The sequence below is a fragment of the Candoia aspera genome, chromosome 1, assembly GCF_035149785.1.
Source record: "Candoia aspera isolate rCanAsp1 chromosome 1, rCanAsp1.hap2, whole genome shotgun sequence".
Taxonomy (NCBI): Eukaryota; Metazoa; Chordata; class Lepidosauria; order Squamata; family Boidae; genus Candoia; species Candoia aspera.
The window spans coordinates 184,420,788-184,441,208 of NC_086153.1; the positions used below are offsets into that span (position 1 = coordinate 184,420,788).

The window sequence follows — 20,421 nt, forward strand, 5'->3', positions numbered from 1 at the left end:
TTGGTGATTCTCAGCTTTATGTAATGGTTGCCTATTCTAAAACACTATCAGACTCATGAGCAGGAATTCAAAGATATCTGATTTATTAAATAACAGTAAGCAGGATCACAGAGAAAGCTGAGAATGATAAAAGTGTGCCAAATGCAAACTAAGAACCCTCGGTGCAAATGAGATCCCTCCCCACATAGAATCTTCCCCAGTTCACAATCCCAGGTGCTCCTAATGGTTTCTGATGGTCTGCGGGAAAAGTCCTTGAACAGAGCACATAACCCAAACACATTCCATTGTAATGAACACAGATACAGAGCTTGGTACAAGGTTTCACAGCAGCTCCCTCCCAAACAGAAACGCGCGTCAGTGCCATGGCATGTGAAACATTACGATGTACAGTGCACATTGAAACAGTGAACATGACACCCACATTTGGTTGAAGTTGGGCAGCATCAAAACTGAATGAATGAATGAATGAATATCAAAGCCAAAGTACTTTATTTTAGCGATTGACCAGCCTAAAATATATTAAAAATATATTTATCTTGCATTAATCAAAACTATAACAGGATCAGAATCATTTTATATTACTTTCTTCTCAGCAATATAAATAATGTAGTTATAAAATTATAGTGTACAATTATAAGAACAATACAATACAATTTAAATAATCCAGACATAATAGCAGGTGTTTTAGCTGCTGGGGAAAGCCAATTTTAAAAGATAAGTTTTCCAAGAGAATGTAAAAAAAATTGTTTGTTTGTTTATTTTATATGCCATCCAACTCCCAGAAACTCTGGGCAGTAAAACATACTAGTGTTGGAACCAAATATATTACAGATGTGAGATCATTTGATAGGATAAGTGATATATTACATCATCACCAGTTGATAGGGCATCATACTTTTATATCACACATTTTTTTCTTTTGTTCATATCCTTTCAGTTGATTTATAGAATCGGAACTGAAGATAAAGTAGGTTTTTTTCCACTGTTTTGCTATTTGCATTTTAGCCACTGGTGAGCACATCTAAGAGTGTATTTTCAAATAGTAGCAGTCTAACCATCCAACAAAGGACAAGTGGTTCTTCAGAGAAGTGGAGAAATCTCAACAGGGTTGTTAATAGGACCTGTTTCCACAGCAAATACATTTACTTATTGACAATTCACAAACTTTTAAACAACGTCTGGTTTACTAACACAATTCTGGAAGCCATTTAACAATGTATACATTAATTATGAGTGCTAAGTAGGTATGGATGGAGGACAACTGAGAGAACATTATCTATTTTCTTGAATAATGACAGCTCTGGTGGGTTGGTCATGTACATTCCCCATGTGTGTGCTTCAGTTTATTTTTTGCTTATCAAATAATTGGGTATCCAAGCTCCATTTGGAGTGGAATGCAGTGCAATTTGGGCCACAGATCTTTTCTTCTCTACAAGAAAAAACAAAGCAAAATGGTTTTTCCCAACTTACGCAGTATTTGAATTTGGGAACATACTGAAAGCTGAAACTATTATTGACTTGTAGCCTGATTTGTTCTGAAATATTGTATCTATGATTGCCATAAGGACCAAGGTCATTAATAGCTGATAGTGTAGATAATTACCAGTCCAGCATTCATTTGATTTGTTTGATTTCTATCATCCTAGATGCATGTACAATTTTAATATTCCAAATGGGATTTAAACAGGACGAATTTCTGAGAACTCTCAACTCAGATCAACAAAAAAAAACTATTCAAAAGAAACCCTACTAAATATGTACAAGATTTCAAAGTACATATAGATGGAATGGACTGGAGGTAATGAAGTGTTTTCTGGTGCTTTGAATGGCCATAGCAATTTGCTAACTTTGAAAAAAAAATGAAGCCAATTTGCATCAAAGAAATGCCCAAGTATTTTACAATTAACATTTCCCCCAATAAATATCAATCAGGTTTGTTGTTATGATTATATAATAGGTGTATAATTGGTTTCAGAGTAATCGAAATTCATTTATTAAAATGTCAGAGTTTTGTGATAGTGGGTTAGGCACATTAAGTAGACAATCAGTAAAATTAACATAGTTGTGCATTTATTGAGAAGTAAATCCTATTAAGATTAAGTAAACATGCATAGGATGAGTTACCAAAATTATTTCAACTCTAGTCTGGTATGAATTGTCTTGTCTATTTGAAAAAAATAATTGTTTGTCAGAAAGAGTATCCATGGAGTCAACTGTTTGTTTATTGACATAAGTCTCGTGTAGGTCATGAGATTTATGTCAATGGCTCCTCCATAAATTGGAGGAAAAGAAAAATCTAAAGATTAGAGGCAGTGGAATACAAGAAAAAATGCTACATGAGTCTAAACATAGCTATACATGTAGGTATTTAGCTTTCCACAGTACAGGGGTATTTTTAAATACTGTAATACCAGTTATCAATGTGGCATACCAAAAATATGGGTAATGAGCTAATAAAAGCACAATATTGTTGCTGATAATATTTCTTCCTATTTTGAATGATCAAATGAGGGAAATAAGTGCCCTGCTGAATCTTACTAAGGGTTCCATCCTGTCCAGCATTCTCTCTGTGGTCAGTCAAATAATTCTAGGATGCAAATAAATGGAACACAAGAGAACAGCTCCATCATCACTGTTGTTGTTGTTGTTGTTATAATGTGTTTTTATTTTTATATTTATCTTTGTTGGCCACACAGAGTTCCTTTGGTACATGGACAGCTACAGTATATGAATCTGTTTAATACAAAAATAAATAAATTAGTCTTTCCAATGCCTGATGTTAGCAAGACGAATGTACCATCATGCAATTGCATATTCATTTAAAATTTTAACCATAAAACATAGAATGTACAATGTGCCGGGGCAACAAATTTCAAGTCATTTCATGTCAGATCATAGATAGAAAACACCAAAGCTACAAGAGGAGAGGGGAGGATTCTGTTCAAATGAATGGGGGAAATAAACAACAGTGCTGGAGACTATATTCATTATGAATGGTGGAATATGGGAAATGGTAATAGAATACTGGGAAAGAATAAATAAGAAAAGAGGAGGGGGTAAAAAGTGATTATATGAAGATGCATTATATAGACTGTAAAGGCAGACATGGGGGACTTGAATGGGAAGAAAAGAAATACTGTAGGCAATATATTAAAAGTAGAAGAATGAATGTGGACCACAACAATTTTTATGGTGCTGAGTAACCACTTGTTATCCAATTAACAAGTGGTTTTGCCACTATTGCTTAACTGATTGAGACTGAGTCATCTTTTTTTTCCTTTGTTCATTGTTAATTATAATTAATTGCTTATGTTAATTGTTTTTGAACTATAAGGTTAATGAGCGTGAACAATATTTCTTTATCTTATTAAGAACAAGTGTGAGTTTTCTCATCTGTAACAGAGCTCTGTGTATTAGAGTTGCCTCAGTGGTAAATAGTTAGAAGCAGAACAGAGTAAGGGTAATTGAGCATATTTTCCAAATTCTACTGCTTAAGCAAATTCTACCTAACAAAATATGAATCTAATTGTTATATTGGGTTGGATTACCCTTGTTTCCTAGGCTTTAAGAGAAATTTAAAGGGAACCAGACATCTACCAATAGAATTTCCCTGAACTGCTTTATTTCATGTTGTTTATCATGAGTGAAAAAAATAAGAAACAGTTCTAGTGGATACATTCATGTAGCAGTTTCAAAATTGTTCTCTTCCATCCTTTTTGACCTTTTCTACGCATGACTTCATCTTTTTAATTGGCTATGTTAACTGAAATAAGTTTAATGTGATGACTGGGATACAAACTCCTGTAAGTTTCTGTAGCCCATCAGCCAACAGTGGTGGGCATGTGAGAAATGATGACCAAAACTAGAGATGAGAAGATGAGTTGCCATATTAGAATATTCTGACATTATGCTTTTAGAGGCCATATTAGAAGAGCACTGAGATCTCATCTCTCTTTATTGTCCTATCCTTCTTACTTCCATTTTTTCCCGAGCTTCCTCCTTTGAACAAAAGGAAACAACAGAAAAATTGGCCAGTCTTTTTAAGTTGATTTGTTTTCTCTGAGGTTTAAGACAAAATGATGTGCCTACTGCAGTTTGCTACTGTTATTTTAATTCTATTTAGCAAACATTCAGGATGCAATTCAGCCAGTGCTTTTAAGTTTCACTGGCTGAAGTGGAAAGTTAAGCGCAAACTTCAGTCCTCCCACTGCAAGCTGAGTCATACTGTAATGTTATATATGTCTACTCAGAGGAAAGCCTGATTAAGTTCAGTGTGATTTTTTCCCCTGGTGAATGGGTTTAGGAACATAACCATAAAGTTTAAGACGTTTATGTTTTGTTTTGTTTAATTTCAGCTGCACCTTCTTGCTGAATTGTAAAGCTACATTGCATAGATTTAGCAATGGAAACCAGTTGGACTATACAGTTGCTGCCTCTCTTAGCTATGATGTTGGTGAGTCTGTTCCCTCTACTTGCACATCTGCAGATGTTTATATAATATAATGAATGGAAATTGCTCTTAAATTTTGCTTGTCCTTATTCAGGTAGCTGGAGATATCCAAGGTACCCAGACTTATGATCGGCATATGAAACATAGCACATATTATGCTGTATAGCACATGTCCTTTGTGCAGATAGTCTCAGTCTCTGGCTTCTCCAGATACAGCAGCAAAAGGCTTCTGCTTGAAAGAGGACAATTTTGGGAGATCTACTCCATCAGCCTTCCTCAGCCTGGTGCCTTCCAGATAGTTATTCAAAGGATTCTGGATGAGAATTCTAAGGGTTGTAGCTCAACATATGTGGAGAATTCTAGTTTAGGGAGATCTGGTGTAGACCAACAGTGTCTGGAACAAACTGCATTGACCACAGAATGAGGGCACATGTGCAATAATGTCATCATACAAAAGTCCCAATTATATTACATGACATTTGACACAACAACATTAAGTTGTGGCAAGATATACATGTTGCCATTTGCTTACTCTTGCACCCCAACAGCCCCCATTATATAGACATCATGCTGTTCTATGTTTTAACCATGTTTTATTGAAAAATCCACAATTAACTGGGTTCCCACAACATACTGTGCCATGAATTCTGGATTACAAACTACAATGGCTGGTTTGACATTTCATGCTAAACCAAAACCAAACAAGCTGCACTATGGCTTATGATTTCTAAATTCTGCCAATACAGGTAGTCCTCACTTAATGATGGTAATTGAGACCTGAATTTCTGTCATTAAGAGATGTGGTCATAAAGCATAACATCATGTGACTGCACCACTTAGCGACAGCACTTCCAGCAGTCCCCAGTTACCATCATTAACTATGCAGGTCATTAAGCAAGGACTATGTGGGTCATTAAGCAAGGAGCTCACATGACCACAACTTCCAACTTCCTGCCAGTTTCCCTATTGACTTTGCTTGTGGGAAGCTGTCAGGGAAGGTCGCAAATTGCGATCACATGACTGCAGGATGCTGTGATGGTTGGAAATCCAGACCAGTTGCTAAGCAGCCAGATCATGATCACATGACCACAGGAACGCTGTGACAGCCAGAACTTCAAGGACCGGTCATAACTACCACTTGTTCAGCGCTGTCATAAGTTCGAACAGTTGCTAAATGAGTGGTTGTTAACTGAGGACCACCTGTAGATGCTAGATCAGTAGCAAGCAATTTGTGGCATTTGATCTCCCTGTTTTTACAACTATTAGCAGTACAACTTACAACTATTAGCAGTTTGTTTGGCAGAGGGAAACAAATGCAGTTGAAAGCCAATCAAAGAGAATATCTGTAGCTCATGGTTGAAAACTCCTTAATGAAAAGTCCTTAATCTCACAACTCAACCATACTTTCAACTGGGAAACTGTGAGCATCCTAAACCAAGCCAAATCCAAAAATGCCAGAGAATTCCTGGAAGCCTGGCACTCAAACAAGTCAGCCATCAACAGGCACGTAGAGGTAAACAACATTTACATACCATTCAAAAGAGACAATAAAAAAGCTAAAAAGGAAACAAAAAAACCAGAATACCTCCTTGCCAGCAATCAGCACCCAGATAAGCAAAGATTAACACCAGATTAACACTACACGAACAATCAAGCAGTATACAATAACCTAATCAAGGGACTACCAACTCAGACAATCAAGCAGTAAACAAGAGCCCAATCAAGGAACTCCCAAGGAGAGAACAACACCCCCACCAACACAGGCAGGGCAAGCTACTGTATATAAACAGAGAGCAAACCCCACTCCTTTCTAGCACTGAAGATGTTGCCTAGTCAGGCAATGAAACATCTGCAAGAAAACAACAAGGCTCAGAGAGCACCAAGGACTCTACAGCAATAGAAAGCCTTTGCAGGAGATAACAGTTTTTCCTACTAGCTGCTCCTCAACTGGAGTTCTTAACTGGAGAATGTAACTGCAGGCATCAAAACTAAGATAAGCAGACACCTATAAATAATATAAATCACAATACTTTTAGTAAGGTGATATTGATTAATAATAAGATTTATGCTAAGTTTGTATGTTATGTGCAGAATACATTTCCCTGGTACAGATACTCAAAGTCAAGATATCCAGTATTCATTGAGACACTCCTCCAGTTAGGATATATCTAAGACGTGAACTGGAGTTTTGTATCTTGTGTAATGATATCATAACCTCCTTTCTGAACCTTGTAAGACTTTTGCCGGGATAGCAGAAAATCTCACTGAATGGCAAAATAACAATCTCAGAATATTGGGAGCAGGGGAGATCTTAAAACAGCAGATGTCAGCAGGATAATTTACCAGTCAAGTGGAACACAAGAGAAGTATGTATGTATGTATAAATAAATAAATAAATGTTATTTTATTACAAAAGGGGAGAATTATTAAATACACTAAGAGTAAACATTTCAGCTATATTTAATTAGGAGTAGTTTTAAACATAAATGAAATCCAACTGAACTTTCAGTCTTGGCCCTATCCCTCACAGTTTATAAACATACCAGTGAAAGTTTAGCATTGCCTCAAACCATCCAAAAAAGTAGCTAATTTTAGTCATTTACAAAATTAAGCTGAGGTGCCTGAAACTCCATACATTTTGGACAGTTATACAGGGAGATATTTTTGTTTTGAGATAGAGATACTCTACCTTTGAAGACACATTCAAAAGAAATGTTTTCTTCTCAGGTAACACCACAGTTAATAAATTCACAAATAATGTGTATTAAAAATTGTGGACTTCATTAACATTCTTCTGCCGAATTACATGGGGTGTTCCTTTTTAAATAGCATATAGAATGGTTTGCATTAATTCATCCAATTCAATTAACACTCTGTACAATATGTAGCAATCGTTTTGGCAACTGTGACAATCTAGTTTTTTCCCATTTTCTGTCCAGGTTTTTGTCACAGCAGTTCCAGATGAAAAAAAAGGGAATTGGTCCAGAGAAATGAGAACTCAGACAGACCACCAGGTGATACTAGGTGTAACTGATAATAAAATCATGACAGCACAGTTTGAATGTTATCAGAAAATTACACAAACTACTCAAGAGTTTGAAGGTAAACAATTTATATCAATATGTTTTAGTCTTAATCAAGTTATTTTCCCAAACTAAAGCATCCCATCTGTTAAATCATGCAAATATAATTAAAGAAATGGTTTTTACATACTAACACTGTGCTTATTACACCCCTCTTGAAACTATTGAACACTTGTAAGTATACAAGCTTTCAATTCTGGGTGTTTTACCTATCTAAAGTAGCAGTTTTGATCTTTTAAAGCTCTTTACAGACAGCATTGGGGACTCTTGCAGGTGCCAATAAATCTTCAAGCAAGGCACTCCAAGGTATTCTTAAGTAGCACTGTTTGCTTTGGAGTTTAATTAATTTATTTTGAATGTGATAATAAGTGTAACTAGGTGGTTTGTTTCTTTATCTTTTGCATGTAAATCTGGCTTTGGGTTGTGAAAAGGAGTCAGAATGAATTATAGATAAATTAATGGGTGGAGGTGTTCGTTGAAAAGTATTTTGCTGCTGAGATAGTTAAAGGTACACATTAATTTGGTGGGCAATGATAAATAGTTGTAACTTATGTTTTATGAAATTGAATTAAAATCTTACTAATTGTTGTAATAAATTGTTCATATAAGCCTTTTTGTCCCTTGAAGACCAGCTTTTTTGACATTGCAGAAGCAAAATTATTGATGTACAAAAATCCTTGAATTTTTTTCCACCATTCTCATTCATTTAGAAAAAGAGCTTTTTTAAAAAAAATGGGGAGGTGGGAGGACCTTTCAGTAAAACTCAGGAATTTTGCATTAAGGTTTTTTTGCAAAATGGGCAAGAGATGGATGCAAGTCTGTCAGAGTAAAAGAATCACTTCAGCCTTTTGTAGCTTCCCTTGTCACACTTCCTAAATTCCAAGGAGACATCCCAAAGAAACTCCTTTCACAGCAGCTGTTATTTTATGCAGACAACAAGGGTGGCCTTAAGCAGATCAAGAGCTGTGTAACTGCAACACAGCAACAAGCAGCAGCAGCAGCAACTCTTTCTATCACCTCCAAGAATAAAGTTCAAAAATGCCATCAGTATAAATTCTAGCGCACTAGAAAAATGAAACAAAAATACAGAAGCTCTTTTGCAAAGAAAAAAAATGGCAACATTTAAAATCAGGTTTTGTTATAAGCCAAACACCGGCTTTTTATTTTAACTGAATTTGATCTGGATTATTATGATACATGTGCTCAACAGCCAGCCCTGTCCAGTAGGTTGGCTACGCTGCAGCAACAGAAACAGAACAAATGGAGACTAGGGCAGAGATGCATGCATGCATGCATGCATAATACATACATACATACATATTTTCTATTTGGCTTTTTTTTTTGTTCCCCTGGCTGCTTTGCACCATATATCATGCAGCAATTGAACTGGCTGGTCCTTAAAATGTGAAGAGACATATGGGCAAAGAGAATCCCTCTTATTATTTCAAGGCTAGTGGTCTCTGTCAGAGTTTTGTATACCAAAACTTTAAGCTGAATCCTCTATGCCAGTGGTTCTTAGAGTGTGGTCTGGGGACCCCCTGAGGGTTTGTGAGACCCTTTCAGGGGGTCTGCAGAATCAAATAAATAGTATAACATTTCTCACATTTAATTTCAAATACAATAAATATCAGTAGATATAACCCACATAAACCAAAGCTCTTTGAGGTCCTCAATCATTTTTAAGAATGTAAAGGGGTCCTCAGACCACATGGTTTGAGAAGCACTGCTCTGTTCTGGTTTTTTTATCCCAAACTATAATAACAAAAACAAATAACAACAACAACAACATTAGCAGCAATACTGCTGCTGCTGATGTTGATAATAACAATGTTATTTTATCCCAGTGCCATTACTTTTGAGATAGTTTAATCCATGTCCGTGTAACATAATGGAATGAGCAAAAAAAAAGTGGTAAATAGGTAAAGAATCAGAAGCTGTGGAATACAGCACCCAAGAGCAAAAGCAGGTGTCAAACCACAATCTAATTCTGACTCCAGTTTGGTGATTTGGAAAGCAGACTGATCTGCCTTGCACCAGTTCAGAAGCCCTCCAACCTCAGAGTAAAACTCTGAATCTTCATTTAGAAATGGGAATTGCCATGCAATGGATCACCATCAGAGATCCACAAACGTCTACTACCTTTTTCTCTTTGACAGAAGTGGAAGAAATATATAGGGATGATGGTCCATTCTAACCAGGTGGAATCTGCCAGGCTTTAGACAAAATGTTCAGAAGATTTTTTTTCTCCTCAGGATTAGCTTTTGATGTGAGTTTCAAACAAAACTGATAGATGACGTAGTGACATCCACAGCTAAGGAACCTGCACAAGTTCAGAAGGAGAAACACTGTGGTTTCAGCAGGCAAAGGAAGCATTCAGAGGTTGAGGGGAAAGATATTTGCTTCCCTTCGCCTGCTTCAGTTGGTCTGTTTTGTTTGGGGCAGCTTATTGGAAAACAGGTTTGTCCCCAGGCAAGCTTCTTGCAAAATTTTAGAGTAACAGGTACAGGGTAAGAAAGTATGATGATATCAAAATAGTTTTAAGCCTTTTTGTTGTTTTCTGCTCAAGTTACAATATTTTTAAGAGTAGAGAGTTAGATAATGGATGTAGAACTCAGAATGGCAGAGACAGAAAGACATAAGTCTTCAACAAGGTCCAAGTAACAGCCCAAAGCAAGAATAATGGATGGGTTTTTTCTCCTGGCGGGAGGGGTTATAGAACCCAGGAGTATATGGAAGTCCCCTTGGAAGCACATGCTGTATGTACCCATCGGAAGGAGATGGAATTGGATCCGAAGGTTTGCTTCTTTGCAAGGAAAGGGTTTTGTGCACGTACAGGAAAAAAATGTACCCAGCCCTGGTACATTAGGACAAACGCTTCAAATGTTGCCCCTTCGCTTTGCAGGTCCTCATTGCAACAGAACATGGGATGGTTGGTTGTGCTGGGATGATGCTGCTGTAGGAAAGACCGAAGTACAAAGCTGTCCAGACTATTTTCAGGACTTTGACCCTTCAGGTAAGTATTAAGACTTCAGTAATTTATTTGTCTGCTTGAGAGTCAGCAAATAAATTTTCTGAGCACCGAGAATTTGGGTAGAATTGTGCAAATTCAACATCATGACAAGTCCTTAAATTATTTGACAGCTTCCGTACATAATCTTGATGGCCGTATTTATGATTTCATGGAATTTTTAATTGGTTTTATTGTGAACTGCCCAGGGTCCCCCATCTGGGGGAGATGGGCGGTGATAAAAATTTGATAAATAAAAAAATAAACAATCAAGTAGAAGTAGGAGCTTGATAACCAGCCACATAAATTGCTTATAGATCTAATAAATATTTAGTTGAAAATCTGCATTTTCCAACGGGCTGATATAATAAGGAAAAAAATTAAACACACACATATCTATATATATCTATATCTATATTTATCTATATCATCATCTATATCTATCTATACATACACTCACACACACACAAATTATTGTTACTTTCCTTGTAGCAGCTGCAGGATGAAAACATCTTTATTTGAACAGTATGGTTTTAGCTTTTATTTATAGGAATCGTTGGAACTTTTAAAAATATAGAACCTTTCCCAGGCCTGCAATTCTCAGCTGAATTCCTAATGCATGGATTCTGTACTGTATCGGCCTCCTCTACCCCATACTGCAATTTTAGTGGCCATGATTTTTTCTTGATAAGATATGGGAAGCAAAATGAACTGTGCATGTATACAAATTCGGATAAAATATCTGAGAAGAGGGTGCTAGGAATTAGCACATATATAGAGGGATTTATTGAGGGGTAATAAGATTGTGTGCAAGAATGCCAAGGCAAGAAATCTTCATAAAATATTAAGAAAGGAAATGGGGCTGAAAATTGAGAGAAAGGAATGCTTTAACATAAGCCCTTTCTAGTACAGGATTCTTATTGGTAGCTTGTGTCAGATGCAACCACGTCAGGCCTGCACAAATTATACTCTGGCCCATTAAATGTTTGTTAGTCTCTGTGGTGGTTAGTTCCAAGCAGGAAGCAAGAATAGGAAGTTAATCAGGCTCCAGAATTGTTTTCATGCTTGGCTGATGGACTGTGTTCAGTGTGACAGGTCATATGCTGTGCATGCAGGAACAACATTATGGATTTGAGACCTTGTCTTCTTAGTATTTTGAAGTACCAGATTTATGTCCCAAATGGACATTCGGTCAAAGATGCCTCAACTAATTAGGACAACCAACTGTTCCAAATCTCTTGAAATATATTGGAATTTGCATGTGAGAATGCCCTGCAGGACAGCAAGCATGGGACTGATTTTTTGGAACTTGTTGCTTGTTGTCTCAGTTCATCTCAGTTCACAGCTAGACAAGAAAGCCAGAAGTTCCATCAAAATATTTCAGTCATCATTAACCAGATTTTTTTTTGCTTTGAGGGAGAGCTTCTATTTCATTTAACAAGTTACATTGTGCAATTATGTACATTTAAACCCATTTAAATGCATATTTTATAACTACAGAGTTAAAGAACAGTGCTTAGCAATTTACTGATTTGGGGGGCAGAAGAAGAATGCAGGTCAAAATAGACAAGGAAGTGTTGCAAGAACACCCAGCTGCATTGAATGAATTCAAGTGCTGGGGCTGGATGGATTACATCCCATGGTGCTAAAGGGACTGGTGGATGTGATTTCAGAACTGCTGGCTCACTGGATTATAGAGGGAATGTCTGAACACCGGAGAAGAGTTAACATTCTTCCAATCTTTTTAAAAAGGAAAAAAAGTGGACCCAGGAAATACAGACTAATTAGTTTGACATCAGTACCTGGAAAATCCTAGTTATCAAGTTGTAAGCAAGTGTAAGATAAAATCCTAAAGGAGGGTTAATTTGTTAAGCATTCCTGAGAATGTGTTAGACAGAATTTTGACTGAAAGGATACAGAAAGCGGTAACAAGGAAAATCCGAGAAATTCAGTAAGGCTTTCTTCCAATTTGTGGGTTAGATTCGATTTTTGCTGTTCAGCAGGTCATTGAAACTGCTGAAAAGTGAGAAAAAGTTTGCTGTACTTTTGTTGACTTAGGGAAAGTGTATGATAAAGTGAGTAAGTGTGAAATATGGAATGTATAATATCCTCTTGGTTATTTAATGTATTTATGTATAAATGTATGAGGAATGTTTGGGAAGATATTAGAAAAGTATTGGTTAAGAACATGTACATTTTCATGCAGATGATTTGGGGTGAATGTTAATGGTGTGCAGTAGTTTGTAAGACACAACAGATAATATGGATTTGGAAATTAATGTATCAAAAGCCATTGACAAGGGAAAAGGAGGGAACAGTTCAAGTTATAATGGCCCAAACCTACAGAACAAAGTTGCATTTGTGTACCTTGGTTGAATGTTTACCAAATGTGAGAAAATGAATGGAGACATTTTAAGACCTGCAAATGTTGATAGGAAAGTAGTGAGTATTGCACATGAAAGTTGTTGCTGTTGTTTTGCAAGAAATGGATATTTCTTGAAAGAAGTAAAATGGCAGTATATAAAGGGCTGGTTTTGCTCACTATGCTATATGGAAATAAGAACTCAGTATGTCAACAGAAATATAATAGTAAATTGAGTGCAGTGGGAATGGGGTTCTTAAGAAACATGTATGGTAAAGCAAGAAAAAAATTGGATAAAAATGAATGGATGCTAAATAAACATGGATTGAATACAAAAGTGAGTGACCAGTATGTAAAAGGTACATTGAACTGTTTTGGTCATATACAGAGAACCTTAATATGGATGCAATTACAAAACACTATATGAAGAAGAGTGAATTGATTGAGAAGAAGGGGAAGAGTGAGAACGGTGTGGTTGGTTAGGGTTGATTAAACTCTAAAGAACAAATGATAATGTCTGAAGCATGTCTCAGCATGATGGAAGCAAGGATGGTTTGCAAGCATAGAAAGGTATGGAGGGGTATAGTGAATGATATTGGCTTAAATTAGTTTGAGCAATCTTTTCTTATTTCACCCTTCAGAAGTAATTGCCTTACTATTTATTACTCATTTTCTGTGCTCTGTATAATGTTGCTTACCCCAAAAGGGAATAACGTGATGTGAGCATGTGTACTTATATATGCATTTCGATGCCTTCTGTTGTTGTTGAAATGTTAACTATTTTCAAGCACAGCAATTACTTTTTTCACCTTAATTTTTCTCCAAAAGAAAAAGTTTTTAAGATCTGCGAAGAAAATGGGCACTGGTTTGTACACCCTGAGAGCAACAGAACTTGGACAAACTATAGTCTCTGCAATACAGGAGTAACTTACAAATTGCAGGTAATCGCACTGTCAGAAGAATAAAGGATTTTTATAAAAGCCTAACAGTTGTGAAATGTTCACTATGTTAATTTCCTCCTCCTTGCCATGGCATTATATTTCAGTGAGGTTAATCCATTTAGCTTGCCATCCTACAATAAGTTACCCATTGGATTCAGTGGGGCCTATTTCTCAATAGACATGTGTAGGATGTCTTGTTAGCATTTTAAGTGCCTTGTTTATTTATGAGATTTAATTATTTATCACTATTGCATTTTTCACCACTTCCAGTCAGGAGGAATATCATGTGCTGTAGAATTGGTTTCACAAACAAGCAGGAAGATCATAAATAACTGGAAGGAAAGACAACTACAGATAGGTCTTTTTTAAGCAGTTTTTATCAAAGAACGAACATGAGGAATTATCTTCTCCATGATAAAAAAAATTGTATATTGAGATCTTACATTTGGATCAGGACTGAGCACACATGAATTGTAGGAAATGATAGGAAAGTAGGATATCCAATCACAGGGAGAGGTGAATACTTGTTCATTTGTATAGCTTACTAGCCATTCAGCTGAATGTGTTTCCATCTCTCTTGTCTGAATTTCCCTTCACCCTGGATGCATCATGAGAACAGAGCTCATGTTGCAGGTTTTCTGCAATTTGTGAAAATTGATATAAGAAGGAATAGAAGGCAAAAAAAAAAAATGAACGGAGTGGACAGTGATCAAATGAAGAATCCTGCCAATAAGCATTCCTCCATCCCCGCTGGCAGCCTGCTCATTAAGCTGCCCTTAGTCAAAATTTGTTTGTGAAGCTTGAGAAGCATGCTCAGGTTCATAACAGCTTAAATCCCAGGAAGTTACTATTGAATTACAGCACAGTTGGTTTTACAAATTTATAAGATCTATTAATACAGACCTTGACCGACCCTAGAGACTTCATTCCAGAGAGGGGAAAAACAGCTTTGTTTGTGAAGGGCTAATAATCTGCAAGCAATATGAGAACCTGTTCCATAAAAGCAAGAAATGGAGCAACAGCAGTAGTGGACACAACGCTGTTTCCATTTAGGAGAAGCAATACACCTCCTGTGTGACCCCAGGCACTTTGATACCATCCCATGGACATATTTTGATTCCAACCAATTAACCCTAGAGTGTTTTCAAGTTCTACTCAGCAGCAATACCAGAAGGCAGACTGCAGATGAGTGTAGAGGATCACCAGTTTGAACTCCGATGGTTTGAACTCTGATCCTCAAGCTCTGCTCTGCTTTTTCAGCGTATGCGAATCTGGACAGCCAATTCTACTAGCTCTCAGAAGTGATGTTGAACCTGAAATCCTCTGAAGAGAGATTGGGGAAAGAGCAAGGCCAAGATATCTATCTCCTCTCTCCCTGGGTGGATTATTTAGGGCTGCAATGACCAGATTTGGCTGCCAGCTCCATGGCGTTTGAGGCCTCCAGTGTTTGCGCTGCAGAAATTCAGAGACAAAATGCCAAATGGTGGTGGTGTGGATTTTCTTTCTAAAACCAATAACAACCTAGAGAGCCTGTGTGGTGTAGTGGTGAAGGGGATGGACTAGACATAGGAAAATCCTTGTGCTCATCGAGATCAACCACAGAGGCTTCTTGCGATGCTTTGAGCCAGTCACTCTCAGCATAGCTTACCCCACAGAGTTGTTGTGAGGGTAAAATATGTAGAGGGAGTGCTATGTGCACTGCCTTGAGCACCTTATAATAACAACAGTAACAATAATAATGGTGTGCTAACACATTTATTTTGAGTTGGAACCTCCCCTCTCCCCCCAAAAACTCTCTGCCCAAATTTAACCCTGCCCATCCTGTAAGCTCCCTTACAGCTCCTGGCCACAGAACCGTTAACTGACCGTTGGCGGTGGAGGATTAAACTCCTCACCTGATGGGTCAGCCAGTGAGTGCCACAACGAAATAGAAATATTTGAGAGAGATAAGGGAAGTCAAGCTCGATGTGTGCCTCTTTATTTCAGAAATATTGTCTGTTATTTCCCATGAGTATCAGATCGACTCGTTTGCATCTGCATCAGCATTTGTTTATTTCCCCTCCTCCTGAAAACACTGGTGGAAAATTAACCATTTGCCATGTCAGTTGTAGTGTATAGAGATACCTTCTCTATGCTGTTTTACAGCTGTAGCGCAGTACATGTGGCTTTCATAAAAACATTTTGGATGTGTGCTCACTTGTAGGGAGTATTTAATAGGGATGATACAGAATGAATCAGTATAGTGCCTAAATTGCCTGGAAAAATAAGTAAAATCTTGTTAAGCTACAGCCCGGGAGATCTTGTTGGTGTCACTGTTGTGCTTAAATGAAATAATGCTTGAAATTTTTCAAACATAGATAGTGTCCACTGTCTTCAGAGAGACTACTCTACAAATAAGCAAGGCTGGATAATGGTTAAAAATCAGTTCTCTTTAATATTTTAAAGGAGATTAAGATATGATTGAGTTTATCATTTTATCTTTCAGCTGAATAACATCCTTTTTGGTTATTCTTGCTACCTATCAGGGCAAAACATCCCAAAACATTATGCAATAAAATAGAAGTTACAAGCTTGAAATAAACATGTGTTTCATTTTGAGGCTGGAACAAAATGCTTGGGGTACTCGGATCTGTTCTGACAGATCACAGCCAATTTGATAGAACGTTTTGAGTGAGGATTGTTCCAAGCTCAGATTTTGTTCTCAGGTTCTCACTTTGCGCATGCTCCTACAATAAAATATTTAAAACAATAAACAGAATCATACAGTATATTTTTAAAAAGAGTGGCAAAAGGAAATAGATTTTAAAAATAGTTTTTAAAAAGCCCCAGAGATCAGATAATCAGAGGAAACAAAAGTTCCTGTTTAAAACTCCACATAAATTCTTAGAAGCGGGACTTAAAAATGAGAGGCCCACCCCTTGTCCTGCCAACCTGATCATCCTTAATGAAAAGGTAGGGAGCTGGATTTTGGAAGGCAATCAGACTAGCCTCAAAAGAATATAAAATAACAGCGCCCTTCCAGAAATTGCTGAGTCCTGTCAGCAGCCCCAGCCTGTGTGGTCATTAACAAGGTGTGCTGGGATTTGTAATTCAGCAAAACCAAGTTAGCATAGATGGTCACCTAGTGCACTGAAATGTTGCTCAGGTTTGACTCAGAAATGTTGCTCAGAGTATTTGATACTCTGTTTTCAAGCAATTATTTTGAAAGAATGTTTGGGCTAATGCTTAGTAAGCTGTGCTTGAATGCTCATTCTTCTTTCTACATTTTATTACAGACAGCTCTGAATCTGTACTATATCTCTATCATTGGCCATAGCCTTTCAATTGTTTCACTTCTGATTTCCCTTGCCATATTCTCCTATTTTAAGTAAGTATAATTTTCATTTATAAATTGTTCTCACTCCTGTAGCTTATAGCCAATACCTGTATGCAATTAATAACATGTTACTTCTGCCATTCTGAGTGTTGGTTTATAGCAAGAGTTGTTGAGGCACTATGCATTCATATCATTCTTGTATTAAATTATTGAAGTTACCTCATAGAAAACTGTTGGGATCATATGACTCCAAAGGCTATGCCTGATTCTATGGCAGTCTGGATATAGCAGAGACCTATGAAGCCACTGTTAACTATGATGTGTATATAGAGAACAGACCTGCAAGTACAGTATAATTTATCTATATGTCATAATTTTTCTGGCAAGCTGTAAGTCCAAATATGAATTTGTGTTTGGCCCACATGCATGATTGGATGTCAATGGCAGCTGATTTAAACTGCTGTGATAAGTGATCTTCAAGATTTCAGAAATCATGAGAAGGAATAATTAACCAACAAGAAATAAATGCTGTGTCACAAGTCATTCTGACCTCTGTTTTGCTACAATGCCAAATCTTGAAAAACACTCCAACTGACACACTGTTTTTAAGAACGCTTGCTTATATCTAGAGTATATCTCCTGCCTAAAACTTTTTAAAATGAATGCTGTTTATATAGTTGCCATTGTTTCTTCAATATACATTGACCATATTCAAACATGTACAGTATTTGTCATTTAACATACACACCACCACTTCATTCCTTCTTGTGGGTCAAATAATTAGACCAGGAAACCTCTGTTCCTGTTCTATCCAAACCAGAAAGTTATGGCAATCAGCTTCAAAATAAGCCAGGTTACTAAACCAGGATATGGTTTAATACTTTCTCTTGTTCTGAAACTGATCACTCTACTTTTCTAATATGGACAAAACAGGAAACTCTCCCTCATTAATGGCTTCCTGGGATAATTAAGCACCACAAAAAGGGAGGAGCCAAGGGTCTGTATGGTACCAAAACATTTATTTCATCTCTTTACTGAATTTGGCTGCTGTGGCATTTTTTTCAGCTCACCTATTACTGAAGGGCACTTCGATCTGTAAATGACAGATATTTCACTTTTCATTACATTTGTAGTTACTAGTACAGTATATTTATTACCATGCTGTATGGTATGGTAATAAATATACCATATTTATTACCATACTATACAGCATGGTAATAAATGGCTATTCCAGAGTAAAGATCACTTTGTTTGGTTGCAGATGCTGCAAGCAATTCTGTATTAATTGCCCCATTTGGTCTAGACCAGAGGTGCAAAGACTGAGGCCCAGGGCAGTTACCTTTGCAGAGGCAAAGATTGCTCAGCTATGCTTTGCTCAGGAATAGTCCCGGAGCTTGTATCTAACCAGTGCCAGCAGCAGAGTGAGTCTCAAGCAGCACAGGGCAACCACAATCCACGTCCGTGGAACCTGGAGAAGCAGCTGCAGCTTTTCTGCTATCCCTAGTGAGTTTATCTGAATGATGCTACTTCTACCTGTACCCATTCACTTTGGGAGAGGAGCTGTTACAAAAAAGTTGGCTTTGGTGTTATGATGTGACAGCCCATGTTTTGCCGTTATTTCCTTTGCTACCGTTTCCGGCAGATAACCTCTGCCAGAGAAGTGAGGTGTTATGGCCAGTCGTTCACTCACTAAATGTAGAATATTTTATCCCACAAGACTTGAGAACTCTTGACGGCAAGTTAATGCCTTCAGTTCAAAGGGTCAATTGGGTTACTGTGGGCTCTTCTGTCTCTTTTAGAGGGTCAAATGTTCTTAAACTACAAATCAGCTATGAATGTAGTGATTAAATTGCTAACAAGAAATTGTTCTGGGCAAAAGAAAGAAATAAGAACAACATCTCTGCCTCTCTACCCTAATTTTTTCTTGCTCGTTTTCTTTCAGGAGCCTCAGTTGCCAGAGGATCACATTGCATAAGAATCTCTTTTTTTCTTTTGTTTGCAACTCTGTTGTAACAATTATTATTCTGTCAGGAGCTGCCAACAACCAAGCACTGGTTGCATCTAACCCAGTAAGTGGCTATCACATTAGTATTTTTACTGCTTCCTAAAATACCTGGCAATATGATCTACTGAGCTCAGGGGAACTTCGTTCTTTGTAAATATGCATAGCTTAAGCTAATTAAGCAAGGCATAATAATCAGTGAAATACAGTAATATGAAAGAGGAGCAGTGTTTATAGGAAGCCTCATATAACCCTGATTATTCTGTGTTATATATTTATGAGTACAGTATCTCTTGAAAACTGGTCAGTCACATATACAGTAGCATTCTCTCTCTCTTTCTCTCTCTTTCTCTCTCTTTCTCTCTCTTTTGGGTGCCTTTGAGTGGACAAGTCCATGCTATTTTTCTCAGCAACATTTTTCAGAAGTGGCTTGCCCTTGCTTCCTTCCTAGGGGTGAGAAAGAGCGAGTCTGGCCCAAAGTCACCCAGTTGGCTTAGTCCTTCTAAGGCAGGACTAGAACTCACGGTCTTCTGTTTTCTAGCCTGGTGCCTTTAACCACCAAACTAGTTCTCAATCTCATGATTAAAGTGGTAGAAATTATTGGTAGCCATATCCACGAATATTCATGCCTCATTAATTTCTGGACAGAAGTAGGTGCCAGGTAGCATTTGTAGACATAAGGAAATGAACATTTTATCATAGTGGCTTTAAGGAACCAGTCTTAGAAATGGACCATTTCTATTTGTAATGACAGAGCTGTTTCTGACATTTTTTCAGGTGGCTTTCTGTTTCTAACAGTGATTGACAGTGATAGGTCCACTGTTTATTCTTGCACAGGAGTTTAAATTAATGCTGCAGCAGCAATAATAATAAACCTGTAAGGGTCTAGAATGGGGACTGCAGAAGAATTATATTCCTTGACTCATGGAAAATTAGAGGCTTTTCAAATTCTGTAATAAACTTATTTCAATAATATATTTTTGTTCTTGGTAAGGACTAGCTAAATAATAAACCTTTTTGCAGACATCACTTTCTCATGGATGGCATTGATCTAATTTTATTTCCATCATCATCCACCTTAACATTGGCAATAAATTAAAGCAATTACTTGTTGTGGCTCTTTGCTTTCAAAAAATATTCCAATTCTTCATTTTTTTCAGGCACTTGTAACTAGTTTATTTATGCAGAGACATTTATTTGTAAGAGAAAATTACAGGGTTGTTTTTTTTTTTCCCCTGTTCTGGTTGTGTTAAGTTTTTG

The 20,421-nt window shown here is 37.1% G+C and overlaps 1 protein-coding gene across 1 annotated transcript in view; it reads left to right on the forward strand.

The window, feature by feature from the left end:
* Positions 1 to 20,421, forward strand: part of LOC134507442 (calcitonin gene-related peptide type 1 receptor-like) — a 79,830-nt gene that overhangs the window by 39,602 nt on the left and 19,807 nt on the right. The window contains exons 2-7 of the mRNA XM_063318089.1: positions 4,356 to 4,453; positions 7,390 to 7,552; positions 10,436 to 10,546; positions 13,731 to 13,843; positions 17,119 to 17,210; positions 19,102 to 19,228. Coding sequence (XP_063174159.1) covers positions 4,403 to 4,453; positions 7,390 to 7,552; positions 10,436 to 10,546; positions 13,731 to 13,843; positions 17,119 to 17,210; positions 19,102 to 19,228 — 657 coding nt within the window. The 5' untranslated portion in view covers positions 4,356 to 4,402. The remainder of the gene's footprint in view (positions 1 to 4,355; positions 4,454 to 7,389; positions 7,553 to 10,435; positions 10,547 to 13,730; positions 13,844 to 17,118; positions 17,211 to 19,101; positions 19,229 to 20,421) is intronic.